Source organism: Pituophis catenifer, unplaced genomic scaffold (genome assembly GCF_029215685.1).
Source record: "Pituophis catenifer annectens isolate HBS135680 unplaced genomic scaffold, rPitCat1.0.hap2 SCAF_7, whole genome shotgun sequence".
NCBI classification, from domain to species: Eukaryota; Metazoa; Chordata; class Lepidosauria; order Squamata; family Colubridae; genus Pituophis; species Pituophis catenifer.
Genome location: NW_027256887.1, coordinates 56,265,596 through 56,290,483, shown reverse-complemented (window position 1 = coordinate 56,290,483; position 24,888 = coordinate 56,265,596). Strand labels below are relative to the sequence as shown.

General features: G+C 37.2%; 1 protein-coding gene across 2 annotated transcripts in view; it reads right to left on the bottom strand.

Annotated features, from left to right (window-relative positions):
- Positions 1-24,888, bottom strand: part of APAF1 (apoptotic peptidase activating factor 1) — a 54,042-nt gene that overhangs the window by 13,993 nt on the left and 15,161 nt on the right. For both annotated transcript variants that reach the window (XM_070946662.1, XM_070946663.1), the window contains exons 10-20: positions 24,289-24,420; positions 22,717-22,830; positions 22,129-22,313; positions 20,953-21,079; positions 18,342-18,467; positions 16,518-16,637; positions 15,959-16,084; positions 12,345-12,506; positions 10,077-10,205; positions 8,267-8,392; positions 6,961-7,080 (exon numbers count right to left, since the gene is read on the bottom strand). In XM_070946662.1, coding sequence (XP_070802763.1) covers positions 6,961-7,080; positions 8,267-8,392; positions 10,077-10,205; positions 12,345-12,506; positions 15,959-16,084; positions 16,518-16,637; positions 18,342-18,467; positions 20,953-21,079; positions 22,129-22,313; positions 22,717-22,830; positions 24,289-24,420 — 1,467 coding nt within the window. The remainder of the gene's footprint in view (positions 1-6,960; positions 7,081-8,266; positions 8,393-10,076; positions 10,206-12,344; positions 12,507-15,958; positions 16,085-16,517; positions 16,638-18,341; positions 18,468-20,952; positions 21,080-22,128; positions 22,314-22,716; positions 22,831-24,288; positions 24,421-24,888) is intronic.

Genomic DNA, 24,888 nt, shown 5'->3' with positions numbered 1-24,888 from the left:
CGGCCGGCTGTGAATCCCTCCTTGTGAAATGGGGTCACGGGGTGCAGAGGGGTTTGCTGATCACGTACCTGGCTCCCTGCCACGTGGCAGCAGCCCTGCCTGAGCTACTCAACGTCATCGCCGCGGTGGCGGTTGATACCCCTAGGCTTATGGTCATGGGGGATTTCAACCTGCCGTCCGTGGGTGAGGCGTCGGAGGTGGCTCAGGAGTTCATGGCTTCCATGACAGCCATGGACTTGACCCAGTTAATTCATGGCCCTACCCACACGGGGGGAAACACGCTGGATCTGGTTTTTGTCTCTGGACAGTGGTTGAGTGATCTCGAGATAGGGGATATAGTCACCGAGCCCTTGTCATGGTCTGATCACTCTCTCCTTCGTCTCGACCTTCGAACCGCTACACCCTGCCGCAGGGAGGTGGAGCCGGTAAGATGGTTCCGCCCCAGGCGCCTGATGGAACCTGAAGGTTCCAGATGGAGCTTGGGCCATTCCCTGAGGCCCTGACACACGCCTCGACTGGAGACCTAGTGGCCGCCTGGGATAGGGCGGCCGCTGGAGCTCTGGACCGGGTTGTGCCTTTTCATTTAGCTCCTTGGTTCACTGAGGAGCTGAGGGAGTTGAAGCGCCAGAAAAGACGCCTAGAGAGTAGTTGGAGGGCCAGTCTTTCTGAATCTGACCGGACACTGGTAAGATCTCATATTAGGAATTACCTAGTGGCGATAAAAGCAGCGAAATGTAGCTATTTTGCTGCTCTTATTGCGTCATCAGATAATCGCCCGGCCGCCCTGTTTAGGGTGACCCGCTCCCTGCTCCACCAGGAAGCGCGGGAGGACCCCTTGGAGGGTAGAGCCGAGGATTTTGTTCAATATCTGTATGACAAAATCACTCAGATTCGGGAAGATCTGGACTCCGACTGGGTAGTCTCAGGGGGAGGGACTGGGGCAGGTCTTGAGAATGTTATCTGGGATGAGTTTGATCCTGTGACCCCTGAGGACGTGGACAGGATTCTGGGTAGACTGAACGTGACCACTTGTTTATTGGACCCGTGTCCTCCTGGTTAGTGCTGGCTTCTCGGGAGGTGACATGAGGCTGGTTCCAGGGGATTATAAATGCTTCGTTGGGTGAGGGTGTCTTTCCTGCCGCCTTGAAAGAGGCGGTGGTGAGGCCTCTCCTCAAGAAGCCTTCCCTGGACCCGGCAATGTTGGTAAATTATTGTCCGGTCTCCAACCTTCGTTTTGTGGCGAAGGTTGTTGAGAGTGTGGTTGTGCAACAGCTCCCCCAGTACCTGGATGAAACGACGTATCTGGATCCGTTCCAGTCGGGCTTCAGGCCCGGGTACAGCACAGAAACGGCATTGGTCGCGTTGGTTGATGATCTCTGGAGGGCTCGGGACAGGGGGTGCTCCTCTGTCCTGGTCCTGTTAGATCTCTCAGCGGCTTTTGATACCATCGACCATGGTATCATGCTGCACCGGTTGGAAGAGTTAGGGGTGGGAGGCACTGTGTTGCGGTGGTTCTCCTCCTTTCTCTCTGACCGGTCGCAGTCTGTGTTGACAGGGGGACAGAGGTCGACCCCGAGGCCCCTCATATGTGGGGTGCCGCAAGGGTCGGTCCTCTCGCCTCTCCTGTTCAACATTTATGTGAAGCCGCTGGGCGAGACCATCCGTGGTTTCGGGGTGGAGTACCATCAGTACGCTGACGACACCCAGCTGTACATCTCCACCCCGGATCACCCCAACGATGCCCTTGAAGTGATGTCCCGGTGCCTGGAGGCCATACGGATCTGGATGGGGAGAAACAGGCTCAGGCTCAACCCATCCAAGACCGAGTGGCTGTGGTTTCCGACGTCCCGATATAGTCAGTTGACGCCATCACTGACTATTGGGGGCGAATCATTGGCCCCCACGGAGAGGGCTCGCAACTTGGGCGTCCTCCTGGATTCACGGCTGTCTTTAGAAGAGCACTTGACGGCCGTGACCGGGACGATTTTTCATCAGGTTCACCTGATTCTCCAGTTGCGTCCCTTTCTGGATCGGGACTCGTTACGCATGGTCACTCATGCCCTCGTCACCTCCCGCCTGGACTATTGCAATGCTCTCTACATGGGGCTCCCCTTGAGGAGCACCCGGAGGCTCCAACTGGCGCAGAGTGCGGCCACGCGGGTGGTAATGGGAGCGACATGGCGCTCCCATGTAACACCTCTCCTGCGCGAGCTGCACTGGCTCCCGGTGGTCTTCCGTGTGCGCTTCAAGGTTTTGGTTACCACCTTTAAAGCGCTCCATAGCTTAGGACCTGGTTATCTACGGGACTGCCTACTACCACCAATAGCCTCCCACCGGCCAGTACGCTCTCATAGAGAGGGACTCCTCCGGGTGCCATCAGCCAAACAGTGTCGACTGGCGGCTCCTAGGGGGAGAGCCTTCTCTGTGGGGGCACCTACCGTCTGGAATGAGCTCCCCCCGGAGATACGGAGGATCCCGGATCTGCGCAGCTTCCTCCGCGCTGTGAAGACCTTTTTATTCCATCAGGCAGGCTTGGCCTAATCTCTTCCCTTTTTTAAATATGTAAATTTTAATCTGTTTTTAAATTATCGGGGTGTTTTAATCTGTCTGGGCCAAAATGATTTAATTTGATTTTATCTGGTTTTTAAATTTTTTGTATCTATGTATTTTATTGTTTGGCTGTTCACCGCCCTGAGTCCTTCGGGAGTAGGGCAGTATACAAATCAAATAAACTAAAGTAAATAAACTAAACCATTTTTTCCTCAGAGTTAAAAATAAGAACCAGTAACATTATTGTTAATAATATATAAAGTCATGTACAGATAGATTTCATATATTAATATAAGTGGTAAATGTGTATGACTAACACATCTTCATTATTGCCTTGGTAGTGATGCCTAAACTTATTTTATAAGTCTCATTTTTCTGACAACTATATAGAAGCACATTAGCAAACACACACTTATTTAACTTTAAAATTGATTTTCCACGTCAAAAAGAGCTTGTAATGATCTTTTCAATAAATTCTTTAAGTATTCAGTGCTTTGTGAAAATGAACACTGCCATAGCAGAACTACGCCCTTTTCTGTTTCTTGCTTTCTGTTTCCATAGCAATATAATATTTAAACTGAAAAAATGAACAGGAAACAGCTTTACATTATCCTTATTTATAAATAATTTTAGAAAAGGATGACCTTTGTAAAGATTTAACCAGTTCTCCAATTTTCTAACCCCAATAAAGGGCTAATGAACCCAAAAAAGTTATTTTTATTTAAAGAAAAGAAATCTTTTATACAGGTTCTCTTGCGATGGAAAAGTGCTGCATAGTCTAATCTATAGAATTCTTAGAATGGGATGTGTCACAATCCACCAGTAGAGGGGGATATAGCACACATACATTTCATATATGAAATGAATTGATAACATCACCAAAAGTGGCTGAGACAGCTATTACACTGATACCATTATCTTTCTTTGGAGCATCATTAACAGGCACAAAAATACAGATTCCTTCAGAATACTGCTATAATACTAAAATTGGAAATGATCACCCATCTGATATTGGGAGTGCATCAGAATGATAGCATAAAATTTGGAAAGCAAGCAAGCAAGACAATATCCTTATTACAATAAAAGTTAGGGGTCTGTTTATTTATTGATTATATAAATTTTCACCAGACTTGCTAATAAACCCTATCTCTATGTAGATAGAGCAGTTTTACATTTATAAGAACCCATATTTAATAAGTTAATAATGTATTAAAAGTTATTAAATCATATATACCAGTGATGGCTAACCTTTTTGTCGTCGCGTGCCGAAAGCGCGACCATGTGCCCTCACCCATAATGCAATGTGGGAGACCCCCCGTGCCTCCCACCCCTCATGCATGTGTGTGACCCCTCCATGCTCCCTGCCCATGCGCAACCCCCGCACATGTGCCCCCATGCTACCCCTGCATGTGCCCCGCCCCATGCATGCACACAAGACCCCTGTGCATCCACATGCAACCCTGCACATGCGTGCGCGAACCCCTCGCCCCTTCACACATGTATGTGCATCTCCCACATGTGCCCCACCCTCCGCACATGCATGGCAGAGACCCAAAAACCATCTGGCCGGTGGGAGGAGCACGCGCATGCATGGTGGAGCTGATCTGGGGCGACAGCTCACGTGCCCGTAAAGAGGGCTCTGCGTGCCACCTGTGCCATAGGTTCGCCATCATGAATATATACTATTAAATGCTGTATGTCACTTTTTACATAATCAATTAGACTTCAAAAATGATTTGGAATAGTGGTTTAGAACTTCCATAAGCACAGCACTTCTTGCTTATTAAAATAGCACTACTATTGTCACAGTCATATTACTGCATATGAAGTAAGTAAATAAATACATGAAATCAATATCAAAAAATTGAAAATCCCTTTGAGCAAAGATGGTTACAGATCCTATCAATAGTTTATATGGTGAGATATAACAAAACAAATTTGAATTAAGTAATATCTTTCTGCAAATATAAAAAAGAATTTTTAACATTTTTACTGTTATGTCAGTTATTAGGAAAATGGTAAAATATCTGCTTAGATCTCAGCAAATCTTTGAAAGAAAAAAATGATGTTTTCACTAAAGCTAATAAATATGAAGAAGAACTGTGGAGGTTCTCTGAAGATCTATAGTTTTACTTTCTCAAATTTTACTCAAAGCTGTTTTTAATAACCCTGAGGACGTATCACATGAAGTGTCAAGATTTTTTTTGTTAGCAAACAGCAAGAGACACTTAGGAAGTCTCTTGCTGTTTAGGTCAAAAATACAGGCAGGTTTTGCTTAAATCGTACAAGAAAACTGAAATTCTATTCTGAATAGAAAGCATCAAGGTGCAGTGATATCACTGGATGTTAAAAAAGCCTTTGACAATTTTTTTTACTATTTGTTTCAAATGCTTACTTTAGATTACATGTTATTTCATATTTCTTTAGAAGTTATAAACTAATATTATATGCAAACAGTATTGTATTATTTATGTCTATACTTAATGCTTTCATTCCAGCTTTGGGAAAACAGCAGGATATTCAATTAACAGGTCCAAATCAGAACTGATGTCAGTAGTTAAAAATCCCTTCATTAATTCAATAAGTAGTTATCAATTTCATATATGAAATGAGCATATTGGGGTATGTAGATTAAGCATATTGGAGTTATAACATCTTCTAATGTATCATAAGTTTTGATAGATTTAAACCTTAAATTTTAATAGATTTAAACCATATTTAAAACTTACCCCTTTGGGCAAGATTAATACTCTTAAGAATATGTCTCCAATATCAGTGATTCTCAAATATTTTAATCTTAGAACCCCTTTATGTTATTAAAAAAGACCGAGTTCCCCCAAGAGTTTTGGGTTAAGTGGGTTACATCTAGAAATGTATTAGAAATTACAAATCAGATATTTTAAAATATTTATTTAGTTGACTCTCTGAAATGGCCTCAGGGACTCTGAGGGATCCCCAAACCAGATTCTGAGAACCAATATACTATACCAGGGGTCCCTAACCCCTGGGTTGCGGCCCACTACCAGGCCATGGCTAATTTGGAAACAGGCCACGTGAGCAATGGACTGGTGTGCACATTCAGCTCGACTTGTACGAGCGGTGGACCAGCGTGTATGCATATGCAGTTCAACTTGTGCAAGTCGAGCTGTGAACACATGAATGTGTGCACCGGCCCGCCACTCACGGAAGTTGAGCTGTGTGCATAGGCCCACCGCTCACGCAGCTGGTTTCCCTCTTCCCCACACGCCGGACCACCAAGCCACAAAGGTTGGGAACTGCTGTCCTATACAATTACATATTTAGTGTGGGAATTGAATGAAAATATCAAAAGATCACCTTTGAATGAGACTGTGTCCAGGTGGTGGAGGAATAGTTGAGCATTGTTTTAAATTGTCCACTTTATACAGACACTCACCAGTAATTATTATCTACATTACTAAACAACCTGGTTGCTGTGACTTGTTTTATCTTCAGTTATCAGATCATATCAGATTTTACTTCTCTGACCACAGCTAAGCACAGTTCTATAGTTTGTATGCCATAGTATCTTTTCTAATTCTAATTCTAATACTTCTCAGATAATTTAGAACAATTATTGTTCTTTCTTTTTATCCTAATTAATTGTGATATTCTTGTTTTATTTGGTCTATGACCAAATAATAATAAAAAAAGCTTGATTTAGTGTAGTTGCTATATATGATAGCTTAGATCAGTGATAGCTAACCTTTTTGCTGTCGCGTGCCAAAAGCGGGGGGAGCACAGGGGGGTCCTATGCATGCATGCCCATACCCATAATTCAATGCCTCCCCCATGCTCCTCCCCTCTCCCCATACATGCACGTGCAACCCCCCCCGCGCTCTCCCTCTTTTGGCACACAATGGCAAAAAGCTTACGGGTGGGCCTGGTAGGCCCTTTTTTTGCCCTCCCCAGGCTCCAGAGGCTTTCTAGGAGCCTGGGGAGGGCAAAAAACGGCCTCCCTCACCCTCCGGAGGCCTTCTGGAGGTTGGAAACAGCTCATTTCCTGACTTCCAGTGGGCCCGGAAGGCCCGAAATTCAATTGGTCGGCGCGCTCATATGTGCTGGAGCTGAGCTAGGGCAACACTTGCGTGCCCACAGATATGGCTCCGTGTGCCAGCTGTGGCACGCGTGCCATAGGTTCGCCATCATGGGCTTAGATGGTCGGTAATTCTGAAAGGATGTCCTCCTGACCTGACAAAATCCAGTTGGCCTACCAAAATCCAATTGATTACTACAAAGCAGAGAGGATTTAGCATACTCTATATCTCTGCAACCATATAATAGTTGTCAGGGGTTTTGCAACCAAGATATGGTAGCCCTAATCATTCATCACTTAAGCTGTGCCAAACCTGCTAACAATTTTCAATATAAATGAAGTATCTAAATATTTACCTGCAAATGCTTCAGACTTCCTATTGCCAGGATGTTGACTTTATTATCCAGAAATGAAACATCTATTTCACGATTTAACACAATAGCAGAGGACTTGCATACTTTATTTGTTTCCCATATCTGTTGGAGAGAAAATGATGATTAGAAGCTATGTCACCCAAGCTGTAAAAGTTTGAGCATAGATAAATTAAACTGTAAAATTTAGGGCTATAATTAGAAATTAAAAATAAACACCAGTTTCTTTTATTTCCATGTATAAAGTTGTTTAATGAAAAATTTATCTGTGTGTCCCAAAGATGCTTTCTTTCAAAAGGCAACTGGACTTTCTTGTTTTGTTTGAAAAAGTTTCGCTTCTCATCCAGGAAGTTTCTTCAGTTCTGATTGAATGGTGGAGAATGGAAGAAGTTATATAACAGGGAAAATGTAAATCCTTTCTATTCTCCACCATTCAGTCAGAACTGAGCAAGCTTCTTGGATGAGAAGTGAAATGTCTTCAAGCAAAACAAGAAAGTCTAGTTGCCTTTGAAAGAAAGCACCTTTGGGACAATCATGACCTGGACGACTTGTATCTCCATAAAAAATTACCTGTGTATTTTGTGAAATCACATATTAATCAAAGTCTAGTTCTTTTATTCAATTCAAAGAAGCAGGCTTTGTTCCAGGTTCCATCATTTGTCTTAACAGAACAGTTAAAATGAGTCCTTCTCCATCTTAGCTTCCATAACTATGGAGTTTTTCATCAAAAGGTACTCATTAGATTTTCATGTTAGCACAGATATTGCACATTTCCACTTGCTATGATTGTGCATTATTGTTACTACTGCTTTGTTTGTTTAGATGTAATATATTTATCCTATTTTCTAAATTGACTTTAAAATGAAGGGTTTTTTAATAATAACCCATCTTAAGACTTTTTTTATGTCATCCAAACTTTAGATAATAACTTGTTATGCCATCCATTTCCCCATAAGACTCTGGGAGGCTTAAGAGAGTTTAAGAGCTATGAATTATATAAATGTACAGATACAGTTTCATATGTAAAAGTATTACCTATGTAAAATGTAAAAGTATGTAAAGTATTTTTCCACAGCATTGAATTTAAAAACAATGGAGGATAAAATATACAATGCAACTAATTCAAATATGCTAAAAATCTGTACATGTTCTGATAGCTGCAAATCCTCATTTGACCCATTATGAAATCAATGCATATATCCTGAACTTCTACTGCTGGAAAATATAACATTAAACAATTATTTTGCTCTCTTTTAAAAATGTCCAGCAAAGAACTGAGGGAAAAACTTACCCTTATTGTTTGGTCATCAGAAGACGTGACAAAAAAAGACCCATCAAGAGAAAAATTCACAGAATGTACCCAACTCATATGTCCTAGGCACTCAGCTATTTTTGAAATGGAGTCGATGTTCCATATCTAACAGAATTTTTTTAAAAAAACTTTTAATATCAGAACATAAGTCTAGTAAATCACATCAAAGAGTGACAAATCATGGTCTCCCAGTCTATCAATATGCCCTGAGAGGTTTGCAAAAGGCATAAACACTGTTATTTCCTGGTAATTGGTACTCTATTTAGAATCAGAGCTTTCATCCATCAATGGCCAGAATTTGCAGAATTTTTTTTAAAACAAACATTATAATTAAAAATAGCTCACATTCAAATTGCTTCCTTTTAAAATGTTAGGCTGTCACCAGCAACTACAAAATTACAAAAAAATGTACAATAGAGATGTAAATTCTATAGAATTTTAATGTATAGTAATATATAATGTACAAATGTATAGAATTAAAAGTCCTTGTATAAAAGTAAATGAAATTGAAGATTAGATTTTAATTGCTTAATTCTGCTATTTCAAGAACTCTTTGCTATTATCTTAAGGTAACTGGAACCATCATAGACATTAAACAATAGATATGCATTAGAAGTATAAGATATAAAAATATAAATAAATAAAGATTTAGTAGCATACAAACAATTACAAACTGTTAATTTGCTTTTTTGAATTCCCAAGCAAAATGGTTTATCAAAGTGTCATATGGACCTTAGAGTTTCACTACTATTTTTCAGTAATAATCGTGACATATTCCCCTGGAATTTTAATTTTGATTTCAAATACTAAATTCAAAATTATAGATATGTAGATCATTGATTTAAACTGTTATAACTGTTGTATAATAGTTTTATTTCGATTTTACTGAAAAAACCAGTAATGATTATTTGCAAGGATCATTATTCTGAGTGTTAATATACTGCCTCTATCTGCTAGCTAGTGGGATTTAAGCAAAAAGATGATAGCTTATAATAGAGATGCTAGCTAGTATGGAATAGCATAAACATGGTATTCTTTATTTCATTGCAGGGGGTGATAAAAAGTTACAACAAACTGTCATCCTAGACAAAAAACCTATATTATTTTGGTTTGCCTACAGTTTTTCTTTTGCTTCTGAAGTGACAAAATGCTTTTCTTGATGATGTTGCTCTATTTCTAATTGTTCTTATTGTACATATATTACGGAGTAGATTTGATATTTGCTTAAACATTTGCTTAAAATTTAACAATAATCTCATTTTAAGATTCTCAATTTTACAGAAAGTTACTCTTATCTCTTATCTTTAGCCATCAACAAATGTTTAGCTTTTAGCAAAAGTGAAAATTAATTTTCAGCAAAATCTGAATTAATTCAAATTGGTAAGATGATTCTGAATCCATACAAAAGTTCAAATGTTTACATTTATAAATCCATGAAGCTTCTTTGTGCAGAATTATTTTCAATTGTACTTCCTATGATCAAATATATATATATTACTAGCTGTTTTCAGATATGCTTGGAGATGCAACTGGATTCTTCTGCTTTGAAAAATTAACCATGCAACCACATGCACACAGGAACAGCTTGGAATAGCTTCCAAACAGCTGTGGTGAACCTTGCAAACAATGTGGCTATTTTAATTATATGAAAAATAGCTCTTCAGTATGCCTTAAAAGATGCTACTTTGCCCAATTATACTATTTACACTGAGCGGTGACTCATTCCTATTGTGAACTAATACATTATAGCAACAAGAAATTTGAGGATGGAAATAATATATTTACTTACTTCAACAGAACAATGTGAAAAAGCAACTGCTACTATTTGACTATTGGGACAGAAGTCACAGTACTGGATTGTGTTGTGGTGGCTCAAAAGAGCCTCTGCCAATAATTCCTTGGTTTTAACATCCACAAGCTGTAAACATAATAAATATTTTTAGACATTTATTTCCCATGTTATTTGGAAAGTTACAGTTACAGTTACATAAAGTTGCAGCTGTGATATTTATGCATGCAAGCAAGCATGTGTGTGTGTGTTTGTGTGTATGTAACCATCATAATAAAAAGGATAGATTTTTACTTTATAGCTGTAATATTCAGGAAGGTCTCCCATCTATTTTCTTTCTATCTATCTATCTATCTATCTATCTATCTATCTATCTATCTATCTATCTATCTATCTATCTATCATCTATGAGCATGCACACAACATTAATGATTTATTAATGTAAATATCTTAGTCGATTCACATAAAAAAACACTTACATGTTAACTGACTTCTTGATGGTTTTCAATATTATTGACTGTGGCATCAAGAATTCTGACCTAGGCTTCCTTAGAAAGCATGAAGCAAAGTCTTAATCCCAGTAAAACCTCTTTTAACATGACTCTGAATTCCGTTCATTCACAGTCAACAAGGCTTTGGCAAACAGTCTTTCAGAGGAATGTTTATCAACCCTCACCTTATCTCACTTGAAACACTGCCAGAGAACCAATTTCCAAATGCAGAGCAAGGCCAAACTTGGCACTGAAGTCAATTAGAGTCACAAACAGAACTTTCCAATCTTGAAACAAGATGAACTAATTGCTTCCTGCAAAAGCTCACATCCCGTTCGCTTCTCTTTTATGTCCTATGGGAGGGGCAAATGATTTCCAAGGTGTGGCCTTACTCCTAAGTCTACCCTGCTTTCTTAATTGCTCTTGTCTTCTGGCAGCTCTGTGCATGCGCACACTGGGAATGGGCTCCAGCTGTTCTTCTGCCTCACTGCTGTCTAACTCCCTCTCTGCCTCAGATGCAGAGCCCTCATCCGAGCTTTCCTCAGCCCCCAGGACTGGCCCAAGTTCCTCCCCAACCTCCTCACTGTCCAACTCTGCTGCCAGATCCACAACAGGGATGGTGAGAACAGTTTGTGATGGTTTACCTCCTTCCTCCAGGACCAGGCCCAATCAATCTTATCAGGGAGTAAGAGGTCCACCCTACAGCCCCTGCTTTGTGAGGTGCTGCAGGTTTTGGTGCTGTCTCTATTCCTTTTTAAGATCTACATGAAGCCACTAGATAAGACCACTCATCACCACAGGATGATACCTACGTGTACATCTCTGTTCCCTTCTTTCAGCCACTCATGTCCTGGTTATCTCCTATATGGATTGCAATACGCTCTACTTAGGGCTATCCTTGAATAGTATCCAGAAGCTGCAACTGGTGCAAAACTGCATGAGCGGTTTTGGGGGTCCCTACTGTAGGGTTGCATATAACACATCTGCCACTTCAGCAAGTCTCCAGTAAAAAAAGAGGGAAAAGAAAATATTCATACAGCCATTGCTATATGGTATGAAAGATCTGATTATAATATCAAAATATGGTCTCTGGGCCACGATGCAGGCCTACAGTATGAGCTACACTATGCATTACTTTGTGTTATTTTAGACGAAATAAATGTTAGGGTCACAAAAAGGTAGAGAATTGTTCAGATTCAGTTTGGTGTCACATATACTATAGCTGGAGTATTCTCTCACAAAACAAGCTGCTGCCATCCTAAAAGTCTAGGGGGAACTAAAGCCTTGGTCTCTCAGGGTATGTCCTCCTGCTATATGCTGATACTGTTCTTGAAGCTCCCTTGACTATTTAAGGAAACAGGAGAAGTTTTAGAGAAGTTATCCCCAGATTCTGAGATAGATCAGTAGATGCTTACCCCCAGGCTGGAAAATAGAAGGGGGTTTCAAGGATTCCCTTTTTAACAAACTAATTTCAGACTCTGCTTCACAGTATTTATGTATTAACATTATATACTGCCCATCTCTCCAAGAGGTGACTTTAGGCAACATTCCTGAATGAACATACAATATGATGTGGCATGACATTGTCCTCCTTTCACTTTTTCTACCATATAATTTAAAACAAGTAATACTGATTTCTAAAGTCATAAAACTATCTGAGCTGATAAAACACAGAACTATTTTCTACCTAAAAAAATTAATTTGTTAACACTGGTATCTCAAAAGAAGTTTAAAAACAAAATGAAAATACATTACCAATATATTATTAAATACTTACAAAAAGTTTATTTTTAGCTGCTACTACTATTGCTGTACCATTAGATGACCAGGAACAACACTTCACTAACACTTCCACTTCATCATGGTATCCATCCCCATTTTTGAAGAAGTCTCCTATATTGATAGTTTTCAGTTCATTTGCTGTCTGCACATTCCAAAGCTTTAAAAAACATTTTCTGATTAGTATTACTGTCAGAAAATAGCAACATATTCAAATCAAGCAGCTAAGTTGATATAAAATTTCTTATTCATTCAGATTGATTTATTCCTAATATTGCTATTTCAGAACCATTTCAAAAATACCTTTTGAACCATTTCAAAAATACCTTTTGCTAGATAAGATGATTGTAAGTGTACATGAATAATTTTATGTTTAACCAGTACAGAAAATATATTTATTTTATAGTCCATTTATTCAGTATAATATCCAATATATATTTAAGTTTTCTCATATAATAATTTTAAAAAGCACTGTTTATTTTAGTTCATTTTTCATATAGCCATTAAAATTATTTGTATAATGGATGTATTCTGTTTAGACTCTGACAGAAAAATCAATTCATATCAATCTGTATAAATTAAACATTTTCCATTTTGCTTTTCTAATTTATTTATTTATTTATTTATTTATTTATTAGATTTTTATACCGCCCCCTCTCCCGAAGGACTCGGGGCGGTGCACAGCCAAAAGTTAAAAACATACAATATAAACTATTAAAATACGTTTAAAACAGAATTAAATCTACAATGGCTCCCCAATTTAAAATGCCTTACCCATACCCCTATAAAAAGACGAATTTAAAATTTAAAAATTTAAAATTCCCACATTTAAAAAGGGGGAAGATTTAGGCCAGGCCAGATGATTTTAATATACAAATTATTCTATTCATAAAGTCCAAACTCTGCTTGTATTAATGTTAATGAAATCCATTTCATAAACTTCCAATATGGAGCTATAACTTATGTTGTTACTGTTAATAAAAAAAATGTTTAGTAGTATATACTACTAAATATATTTCAGAATCTCAGTTGCTGGATTTGGTTGATATATTATTTTTTTATAAAATTTATCTCTCTATAAAGACTTCAAACTCAAATTATATGCCTATTAGAAATGGAAGATTGTTTGATTCTTTTTTTCTTATAAAAAACCAAACAACTGTGTCATATTACAAAATGCAGTTGGAGTACGATCCTACTTACTGGTAAGTTATACTTCCCACTTCCCACAATTACAAAGGCTCTGAAAGGGTGGTTACAGTTTGTAAAGGACTTCTGGATATCCTAAAATGTCAAAACTGCCCCCTCCCAGTGGTCATTTGATCATGATCTGATCTGGGTGATCAAGATTTGGGTGCCTGGCAAACTGTTTGCACTTACAACTAGTTGCCAAGCACCCTGTGATCACATATTCACCACAATCTTTTCTGTCATCTTCCCCAGAAAGTCAATGGGAAGCTGGCAGGAGAGATTGTAAGTTGTTGCTACCCATAGAAGGATTTTCCCTCCCTTCTGTGCACATGGATGGTGGTAGTGGTGGGAAATTCTTTATTAAGTAGCAGAAATGAAGCTCGGATCTTTGGTATTCATTTCTCCAGCCAAGCATACAAGTTTTCTTCCAAACACAGAAGGGAACTTTCTGCCCTTCTTCAGCAGGTAACTCTTTTGCTCTATCCATTTAACAATCTGCCCAGTCCCTTAACAACTGCAACTGGGAGAATCAGGATTACAATCATTGAAATAAGTGATGATATGAATGTTTCGCTTAACAATTGTTTCACTCAACAACTGAGATTCTGTTGTTGAAAGTTGAGGGTTACCTGTATTTTTGCTGATAATGAAAAGGCTTTTATCATACAGAGTACAAATCATCTTTTTTCTTCATTTTAGTCCAATTTTAGGGTTGCCATGCTAATCCTTCTTTGTTGTCTATATAGGTAGTTCTTAGTCAACAACTGTAATTGGGACTGGAATTTCCACTGATAAGCAATGCAATCATAAATTAACCATTGCCATTGTTAAGCAAGAATGTTGGGACTCAAGCAGTCTGGCAGACAGGTAAGGCATGGTGGGAGTACAGTGGGGGTGGGAGTGGTTACTGCCAGGTGGAGATGTGTGACTGGCCCAAGAGGTGTGGAGGAACTGGCTGAACTGGGGGGGGGGGGCAGTGCACAAGTAACCAACAAGTAATGGTGTGGCTAGTGGCGGCTTCTGCAGATTGAGAAGGCTGCGTGAGTGGCTAAAGAGTGCAAGTACAGCGGGGCCAGGGCTAACAACTGCCAGTCAGAAAAGGATGAGTGACTTACCAGAGTGATTTGTGAGCTTCTCTTCTGGCTTCTCCATTGACTTTGCTTTGGGAAGCGGGCAGGGGGAGTTGCAAATGGCAATTATGTGACTATGAGATACTGCAACTATATTTAAGTCCAAAATGGTTGCAAAGGCCCTGGATTATGTTCATATGACCCTAAGGATGCTCTGACAGCCAGAATTTTGAGAACTGGCAATAAATCTCCTCTTTGAGCACCATCATAATTTTGAACAATAACTGAACAAATGGTTGGTAAGTGACAATTAACTATAATTTAAACTTTTGCTACTGTACATGGTTATTGTTAGATCAGAATTTACTTTATTTATTTATTTGTAACCTGCCTTATTTTATTTTATTTTATTACAAATAATTCAAAGCAGTGAACATATCCAATACACCTTCCACCTTCTATTTTACCTACAACAATCCTATGAAGTGGGTTGGGCAGAAAGAAATTGACTGGCCCAAAGTTACTCAGCTGGCTTTCATGCCTAAGGTGGGACTTGAATGCATGGTCTCCTACTTTCTAGCCTGGTGCCTTAATCACTGGAACATATGGTCAAATATACATAGACAGATCATATTCTATGGAGTTCAAACCCTATAGAGTAGGGGTGTCAAACTCGATCACGTTGCAGACTGGATCATGACATATCACAACATTTTTTGCAAAGGTAACATGCACTATACATGAAACATGCTCCAACAATAATTTAGAAGAGAGCATGTATGAGAGTATTTCAAATTAGGGAACTGACAATAAGGAAAGTATAGAATGCTTTTCTCAAATATTTCCTACTTCAATCTGGGTATAGTACTACATGCAGAGCTGAAGCAACAAAGGAAGTCATCTGATCAGTTGTACAGGTTCTCTGGATCAAAGGTCCCTTATTTCTCCTAAATAATTAATTAGCCAATTTTTTTAAAAAAATAAATTTACAGCTAGCTGTCAGACATTTTGTGACAATTTATTTTTCACTAGGTACTTGCATATTATAGAAAGGAATGTATAAAGCCTCACTTCAGTGAACTCTACTTAATATTCATTTTTTTGGAATTTGCAGCAATACAGTGGGAAAGGAAGGAAGAAAGGAGGGAGGGAAGGAGGGAGGGAGAGAGGGAGGGAGGGAGGGAAGGAAGGAAGGAAGGAAGGAAGGAAGAAAAAGAAAGAAAGAAAGAAAGAAAGAAAGAAAGAAAGAAAGAAAGAAAGAAAGAAAGAAAGATAATAAAATTATTGTTTCTAGGGTACAAAATACTGAATCAAAAGGTGCTACCTACAATAATTCAGTCTCAAGACATACCTTTAAAGTTCCATCAGCTGAACAACTAGCCAAGTATTTATCATCTGGTGAAAATCTGCAATGGGTTACAGATCCTTCATGACCAAACAATGTATTGCGACAATACTTACTATTCAGGTCCCAGAGCTACATTTAGGAATAGGACAAAGAAACCAAGAAGAAATGAATTAGTATTAAAATTAGTTGAGAAATATTTTGCAATATTCGTATCTTTTGTGTAGCAATGAAAACAAATTTGCAGCTTGCCATTTTTATTAGGAACCCCAGACTGTTTTGTCAAACTTTATTTATTATATTCTATAAACAGCTATAGAAACACAAGTATTTGGGAAAATGGAAGGTTATTCGCTATGCTGTCAATGTGCTTCAAAGGACAATTCTAACCCATTTTTGCAGTTTAGCATTACCTAAATGGCCTCCAGTGGCTAAAAGTGGGAACAAAGTAACAAATCAATGCATTTCAGGAGTCTTCCAAAAATTCTCTACTATGAAATATCCAGAAACATAATTATAATTGTAGCTACATCAAAATATCAATATGATTTCATTTACTACTTACTTTGATATAAGTATCATTTGAACATGTTGCTAATAAATGATGACTAAAATGGCAGAAGTTGACCTGCTCTGTATGTTCTTCGAATTCACACACAAGTTCACCTATTCTTGAGTTCCAGACCTAAAACGTTATATACAATAATTCAAACATTTAAAAAGATATTTATGCAGTATGTATCAATTTCTAATCTAAATACTAGGCAACGTTGAAATATGTTCAATTTCTTCTATGTACATAAATATTCCTTAAATTTTAGTTGAAATACTAAATTTGAACTTGCAAATGTAAACTACAAATAATAAGAATTCAAATTCCAATTTTTTTTTAATATAAACTATCTCATAGGTTAACTAAAGGATCTTTTTCTAGATTGGGAGATTCTTCAGACAATTACTCATACTCTCATCTTCTCTTGACTGGATTACTGCAAGGTGATGCTGCCCTTGATGCTGCCCAAAATACCATTTGGAAGCTATCATTGGTCCAGAATGCAGTAAGGTGGGTAGTAGTAGGCACATCACTTTGCACCCATGTGTCATCTCTGCTTTGCAAGCTGTACTGGTTGCCATATGGCTACAAGAACAAGATTACCATTGGTTATCACCTAAAAAAGGCCTACATGGTATACAATCTGGTTATTTAAGAGACTGTCAATCTCTGTTAACTTCTGCCCTACCAATGAAACCAAGCAGAATGGACATGATGTAGGTCTCCTCAATCAAACAATGTCATATGTCAGGGCCTAGCACATTCTCTACTATATGATGCCTGCCCACTGGAGTCATATGGCTCCCTACCGGCAGATGTTCCAGAAGTAGTTAAAAACACAACTCAGTTCCCAGGCCTGAGATTAGGGTCAATGCGAAGCATTTGTTAGTTGTTACTAGTTTGGGATATATTTAGTTGTTTTACTGTTTGAAACGAATATATTTTTTACGATTCTTTTCTTTGTATTGTACGCTGCTCAGAGTACTTTGTGAGCTGGTTAATCTCCAAATTGAATAAAATTGAGTAAAAATATAAGATGTGACATGCTAGAATAATAAAGCATTCATTCTTAAATTTTAATCACCTTTGGAAATATAGATGGCACATAGGTTTAATAAGTAAATAAATAATCATAATACAACAACAAATCCTGAAGAGTCAGCTTCTGTGGTCCATGGAACATTGTAATTACATTATTAAAGAGGACAAGACTGAAATATTAGAGCTTTGGTACTTAATTTTAAGACCAAATGTTTTAGAACTTGTTTTAATAAAAATAATAATAATAATGTTATTAGTATGATTTTAGAGAACTTTAAGGGCTGCAAAAAATGGACATTCTTTTAATGTATTACTAAAATTAATTATTTTATTGGTTTCAATTAAAAATACCAGGTACTCGTCACTTAATTACTCTAATTGGAACCAGCAAATCTATCACTAAGCAAAGCAGTTAAGAGAAACACCATGTTCTGACAGTCCTAGCTACAGTCATTAAATAAACTTGATCTTATTAAGCAACCCATCACACAACTATAATTTACAACCTCCTGCTGGCTTTCCCATTGATTTTGCTTGTCAGAAACCAGATGGGATGCTGTGATCATTGTAAATACACAACAGTTGTCAAGCACCTGAATCATAATCACAGTAATTTAAGGGACACTGCGACAGTTATAAATATGAGCACCCGTCCTAAGTAACTCTTTTTAGCACTCTCATAACTTTGTACAGTCACTAAATGAACAATCATTTAGTGAGGCCTACCTGTATTATTAATTCAACTGATATTAATTAAAGTTCAAGAGGATGATTGATTTTTCATAATATGCTTACTTTTACTTTTTTATCCATTGAACAAGTGGCTAGAAATCTGTCATCCATTGAAAAAGCACAGCAGAGCACTTCATCATCATGAGCTTTTACTTCTAGGAGCTTTTCTCCACTTTCAGTTTTGAAAACCTGCAATCAGAACAACAAAATATAAGAAAGTAGAAGAGATATAGGACTGTTATATCTGTATACAAAACTGTGTGTGTGTGTGTGTGTGTGTGTATTACAAACATATATTACTGTACATAGTCGTGATTCTATTTTATTAATTCTCTTGTCTATATAATTGAGTTTTTGTTAGTTCAAAAGGAAAAAAATGGAAAGAGTTTATTAACTTTCAAGCCAACCCCAGCAATACTAAATAAGAATACAGGAGAATATTTGTAGATCAAAGTTGAAATGAGGAGTGCTTGGTGCTCTCAGAGCTTGGTGTTTTCTTACAGACATTTCATTATCCAAACTAGGTAACATCATCAGTCTAGTAAGGAGTGGGGTTTGCTCTCAGTTTATGTTCTAGTGGCTTGCCCTGTCAGTGTTGGTGAGGGTGGTCTTAGAAGTTCTTTGTCAGATTCTGTTCTATTCACTGTTGGCTTGTTTGGCAGTTCTTTGATTGGATTATTTTTTACTCGATTGTTAATCTTGGAGTTAATCTATGTTCATTTGGATGCTGATTGCTGGTGGGAAGGTGTTTTGGTTTTTTTGTGCACTTTTTTGCTTGTTGACTGTCTTTTTGTTGAGATTCTCAGTCATCCAGGTCATAGTTGTCCCACAGGTGCTTTTTCAAAATGCAACTGGACTTTGTTTTTCGTCTCATCATCTTGGTTGAGAAATGAAACTTCTTCAAAGAAAAACAAAGTCCAGTTCCCTTTGGAAAAAGGACATTTGAGATCTCTTTTGCATAGTATATATATTTTGTTTATGTCTATGTGTCTATTGATGGCTAATTTGTTGGAATGCCAGGTTTCTAGACAATAAGGGTTTTTGCACTTGGCTTGGCCTAGGATGGTCATAAACCAAAAAGGGAACAAAAAGACCAAAACACTCCCTACAAGCAATCAGCACCCAGATAAGCATAGATTAACTCCAAGATTAACATCAGACCAACAATCAAATAAACAATACTTCAATCAAGGAACTGCCAAACAAGCCAACAGTAAGGAGCCCAAACCAAAAAACTTCTAAGATCACCCCCACCAACACAGGCAGGGAAAGCCACTAGAATATAAACTGAGAACACCTTACTAGCACTGATGATGTTACCTAGTTTGGGTAATCAAACGTCTGCAAGCAAACAACCAAGCTCTGAGAGCACCATGGACCCCTCAAAAATGAGAACTGACACTTTTTATAACAAATGAATATATACATGTTAATCAATCAATAATTTTGAAAGTTTTGGAAAAACAGAACGTCTAATATCTACACAAAAAATATATATACTAAAGGTAGTCCTCAACTTATAAAAGTTGATTTAGTGACTGTTCAAAGTTACAACAGCACTGAAAAAAGTGACTTATGACCATATTTCACACTTATAACCTTTGAAGCAACCCCATAATCATATGATCAAAAATTCAGATGTTTGGCAACTGATTCATACTTATGACCATTGCTGTGTCCCAAGGTCATGTAATCACCTTTTGCAACCTTTTAACAAGCAAAATCAACGGGGAAGCCAGATTCACTTAATACTGTTAGTAATTTAACAACTGCAGTGATTCATTTATCAACTGTGGCAAGAAAGATAGTAAAATTGGACAAAACTCACTTAACAAATATCTCGCTTAAAAACATAAATTTTGGACTCAAATGTGGTCGTAAATTGAGGATTACCTGTAAATCACAGAATAGGTAACATTTCAAAAGCAAGGAATACATGGAAACCTAAGCACTGGACAACTGTAACCAACCTGCAAACTTTAGTTACATGTAAGGACCTGCTGCCAAGCACACAAGATAAAAAACACAAGGGGAGTTAAACATATGATACAAATAAAATCTGATTGTTTCTCTAGGGTTTTTTTAGAGAGTAAAAATTAATACTTCTTTTATTTCAAGCATCTTGAACATGTATCAATGTATTTTATGCAGTTTAAGTTGGTAGAAAGTGGGTAACACTGCAGTATATCTCTGGAACAAGATGGTGTTCTAGACCACAAAACCACATCACGGTATACATTTCATTTAAAATAATCCAAATGGAGGGCTCCTTATGTTACCAATTAAACAAACTGGGTAACTCTTCCATCTTTCCTTCCTTAATGTGCAGAATAATTGATAACAAAAGACCTATCAGGGACAAGCAACCAGAATCACTCATGAATAACAAAGTCAGTAACTTTATTACCTATTACCTATGTTATAATAATCTCACCAGACTTTCTTCCCCTGGAATGACCAGATAAGGTCTCATGGATTTTGGGGGAGGTCAAGCTTCTGCCACTTGCAGCTGGGCAAAGACTCCAAGCTATGCCCTCACTTGACCCCTCCTTCTAGCCCATCTGGCAGTTTCGCAACAAGATCAATTTGAAAATATGATTTCTAAAATATGCATGTATTCAATTGATATGTAATATAATTGATATCTTGTTGTGCTGATATGATAAACTTTTACCTGCAAAGTTTTATCAGCTCCACATGTAGCTATTCTTTGATGGTCCTGGGAAAAACAAGCATGGTAAACGGTAGCTGTATGTGGATGCACAACCAAACGGTACATGTTCTTCACTGATGTTTTATTGCTAGATTATAGAAAAATAAGAAAGGTATTATTTTACTATCTTTTTAACATTAGATATACATTATTAATACCTTCAATTTATCAAATCATAACAAGCCATGCAACACATGTGTAAACATATTTATGTTCTGTAAATAACTATTTGTTTATTTTTGAAGGATTGTAGTTCCTAAAATAATAATTTATTTTCAAGGACTCAAGGGTTGTTTTAAAAATGTTACTCTTTTTTAATTGACTTGAACATTTCACATAATCAGCAATCACTTTTCTATATTTCTTGGGTATATATAATTTTAATTGCACGTAAAATTGTACGTACATATCTCAATGGAGAAAAAACAAATAGAACAGTAAAATAGATGTACAATTGATCATCATGTATGACAATCTATCTGTAGACTGAGAAATCTGTCCTCCTTATTGTCTAATATAGAAATACTATACATACAAGAAATCTATGTGCACTTCCTGGCTGAGGAATTCTGGGAGTTAGAGTTCACACAACTTAAAGTAGCCAAGGTTTTAGCAATTGAGTCCTACCCTCCTTAGTGCAGGGATCCATCCCACCATCTCTTTAGGTAACAGGTTCCACTTTCAAATTACCCTTTTCAAACATGAATTGGAATCTAATTTCCTCTAATTTAATTCCATTATTCCATGTCTTGCAGCATCCTCATTTGGGCTATATCCACAGTTCTGAAGAACTGCTTAAAATATTCTCCCTATTTAAACCTAGACAATATTTAAATGAGTCAGTATCCAGACAATCTAAACGATCTGTGCTAAAAGCAAGCATTTTCTATTTTTTCCTCAACCAGAAATTCAGTGTCCTGCATTAAAAAGTTGGTACTGAAATATTTTGAGAAACAAAAAAAGAGTTTTAGCAGCCAGTTTTTATAAAGCCTGAATAGAATATTTTGTATTAAAATACAGAATATAACTTTTAAATGCATGCCTACAAAGTTTGCTATTGACTTGGGATCAAATATTTCAATACTGTATCTGTTTAACAAACTTGGAAAGAGACATAAAAAAAAGATATATGTTTACATCCATTCCACATAAAGAGATCCTTCATTAAGTTCTTGCTGAGCTCGCAGTTTTGCTTGTCGATACACTTCTGAATTTTCTGGCTGACACAGTCCCAACTGTATAATGTCTAGAAATGGAAGATGTCCAAGGAGATGCCCATTCAAGGACAAAAATTCCTGGAAGTTTTCACGTGCATTAGTATCCTGTGAATAAGAAATATTGTTGTATTAAAACGGAAGTGCAAGGAAAATTGAATTAGATGGAACCTTTTAATGATTGCATCAAAGCATTTACCCTTTCTTTCCTTTCCCCACATTGTTGTTTTTTCTAACTGTTTATGTATAATTACAAATGCACTAGAGAGAGATATTTTTATTTTCTTTATCAAAAAAATTCAGAGACTCATCTGTACCGTTTCTACATAAAGTACTATAATAATCATTTACAAAACATCCTTGGGAGTTTTGTGTTCATGAATCAAGTGACAAATTTTATTCAATAAAACGTAAAATAATTTTAACTATAAAATTTCTGTTGAATTTAACTGGTAACTTATCAAAGTTGAACAAACAACTATTACAAATTATTTTACATATCATATTATACCTTCTGATCCAGTATTTTACTGTATTCAACATATTCATGAATCAAATGAGCAGGCCCTATTCGTTCTGTTTTTATTTTAATCCAATCTAATGAGAACATGAGACCACATAGCTCCTGTTAGAAAAATGTAGAGAAAATATGTTATATTCAAGAAAATTTTAAACTGTTAGGTAACTTAATATTTTTAGGGAAAAGAATGAATGTATATTCCCAACATTCCTTCACGAAGTACAAGCAGGCTTAGAAATATAACTGAACTTTATTTCATTATTCATATATGCCAAATGACTAATTAGACTTTATTGTATATGTACATTTTATCATATCTAATATATTAAAATCATTTGGCTGTGTGGCCTTAGAAATTGGATTAATAACTTTATAAATAATATACAAGGTAGTCCTTGATTTACAACCACAGTTCAGAATTTTGGTTGTGATGCCACATTACAATTTGCTCAACTTTGGCAATCCTGGCATTAACAGTTGCGGCTGTTAAGCAATCGTATGGTTATTAAGTGTCCAAAGGCCCGGGTCAGGCACAGACCCTGGGCTATGGTTGAGTACTGCTATGCAGGATACCCTAGATGTGTTGGGGGCAGGGGGGAGATAGTCATTAGAGGGAGTTGGAGCATCTCCACAGTTCTATGAGCAGGCATGCTACCAAGCACCTAAATTTTCATCTTGTAACTGTGAGAGCGATGCAACATTTATAACTTTGGGCATGGGCTGTAATTCACTTTGTTCAGCATTGTTCTACATTCAAATGGTTGGTAAGGACTACCTGTACACAATTACTTTATATTTATTACATTAGTAAACAATATAGTTGCAAAACTTAAGCTAGTGTTTTCAGATTGTTATTCTATATAGGTTGTCTTTGACCTATGACCGTAATTAAGTCTGGAATTACAGTAAATTATGCTGCTCATTAAGCAGTTCATTACGGTGACCACACCCAATTTTATGACCTTTTTTGTAGCAGTTGCTACATGGTTGCTACCACTAGCATCACAGTTGTTAAGCACACACATTATACCCAATGACCGATTTCTGCTGGAAACTGGAAGGCTGGTTTCCAGCAGAAAATTTTGTATACTGTGGTCATGTGTCTGAGGGATATTACAAATGGCCGTACATGTGGGTGGCTGCCAAGTGCCCAAAATGCATTCATGTGGCTGGGGCTATCATGACCATCGGAACTTTGGAACTATGTCATAAGTAACTCAAGGGAAGTCCATCTTAACTTTGAACAGTTGCTAAACAACTATTTCAATTTTCATAGAACCTATTATATTCAAATTCATGAAATTAGTGAAATACTCAAACCTTCTTTTGATTCTGCACTGATTCGAAGCAAAAAATATTTCATTTTAAGAAATGCAAATGAGAATACATATAGAAATGCAAGTATAGAAAAACATATTTTGTTTCTTGCAGGTATAGAAACAAAAACATATTTCATTTAAGCTATAAAACATTTTACAAAGTTTCACAAGAAAATTTATTCCCCTAGAAAAAAACTATTTTCTTATATACAAGGTTATAGAAATAAAAGTCAGTGCAACTTACATCATACATATTGGCACCTGCCATATGGTAAGCCAGAAAATTACACCAATACATGCAGTCCTCCTCTGATGAAATAGATATGTAACACTTATAATGTTTCTTGAACTGATGAACTACTTTTTTATGTAGATCCTACAAAAATCAAATATCTATTAATACAATAACGGCATTCAAACTAAAATAGTCTCACTACTTTGCAACACTATATTAAATTAAAATCTTCCAAAGATATACTGTTATAAAAATAAAGTTAAGTCGGGCTTTTTTTGCCATATTCACAAACTGAGAATGTTATGTTCTGGTGAAACTCTATTACTGCATGAAATTAAAAGCAAAACCAACTGATGTCTAGTCCTTTTAACTCTAACTTGAATGCTTGTCTGGATGTAAATATGCACAGTATTCCAAGCTTGTAGTGTAGCAGGCTAAATTCACATATACAACCAATAGGAAGATGGCCCATTGAACAAAATATAACCAAAGCTGACTTTATTAAGAAGTATTTTACCAGGCAACATCAGAGAATCAAAGAATAATTAAAAAAAAATCTCTGGCCACCACCAGGAATGTTTGACATCTACTTTTCTGTAAACTGAGGAG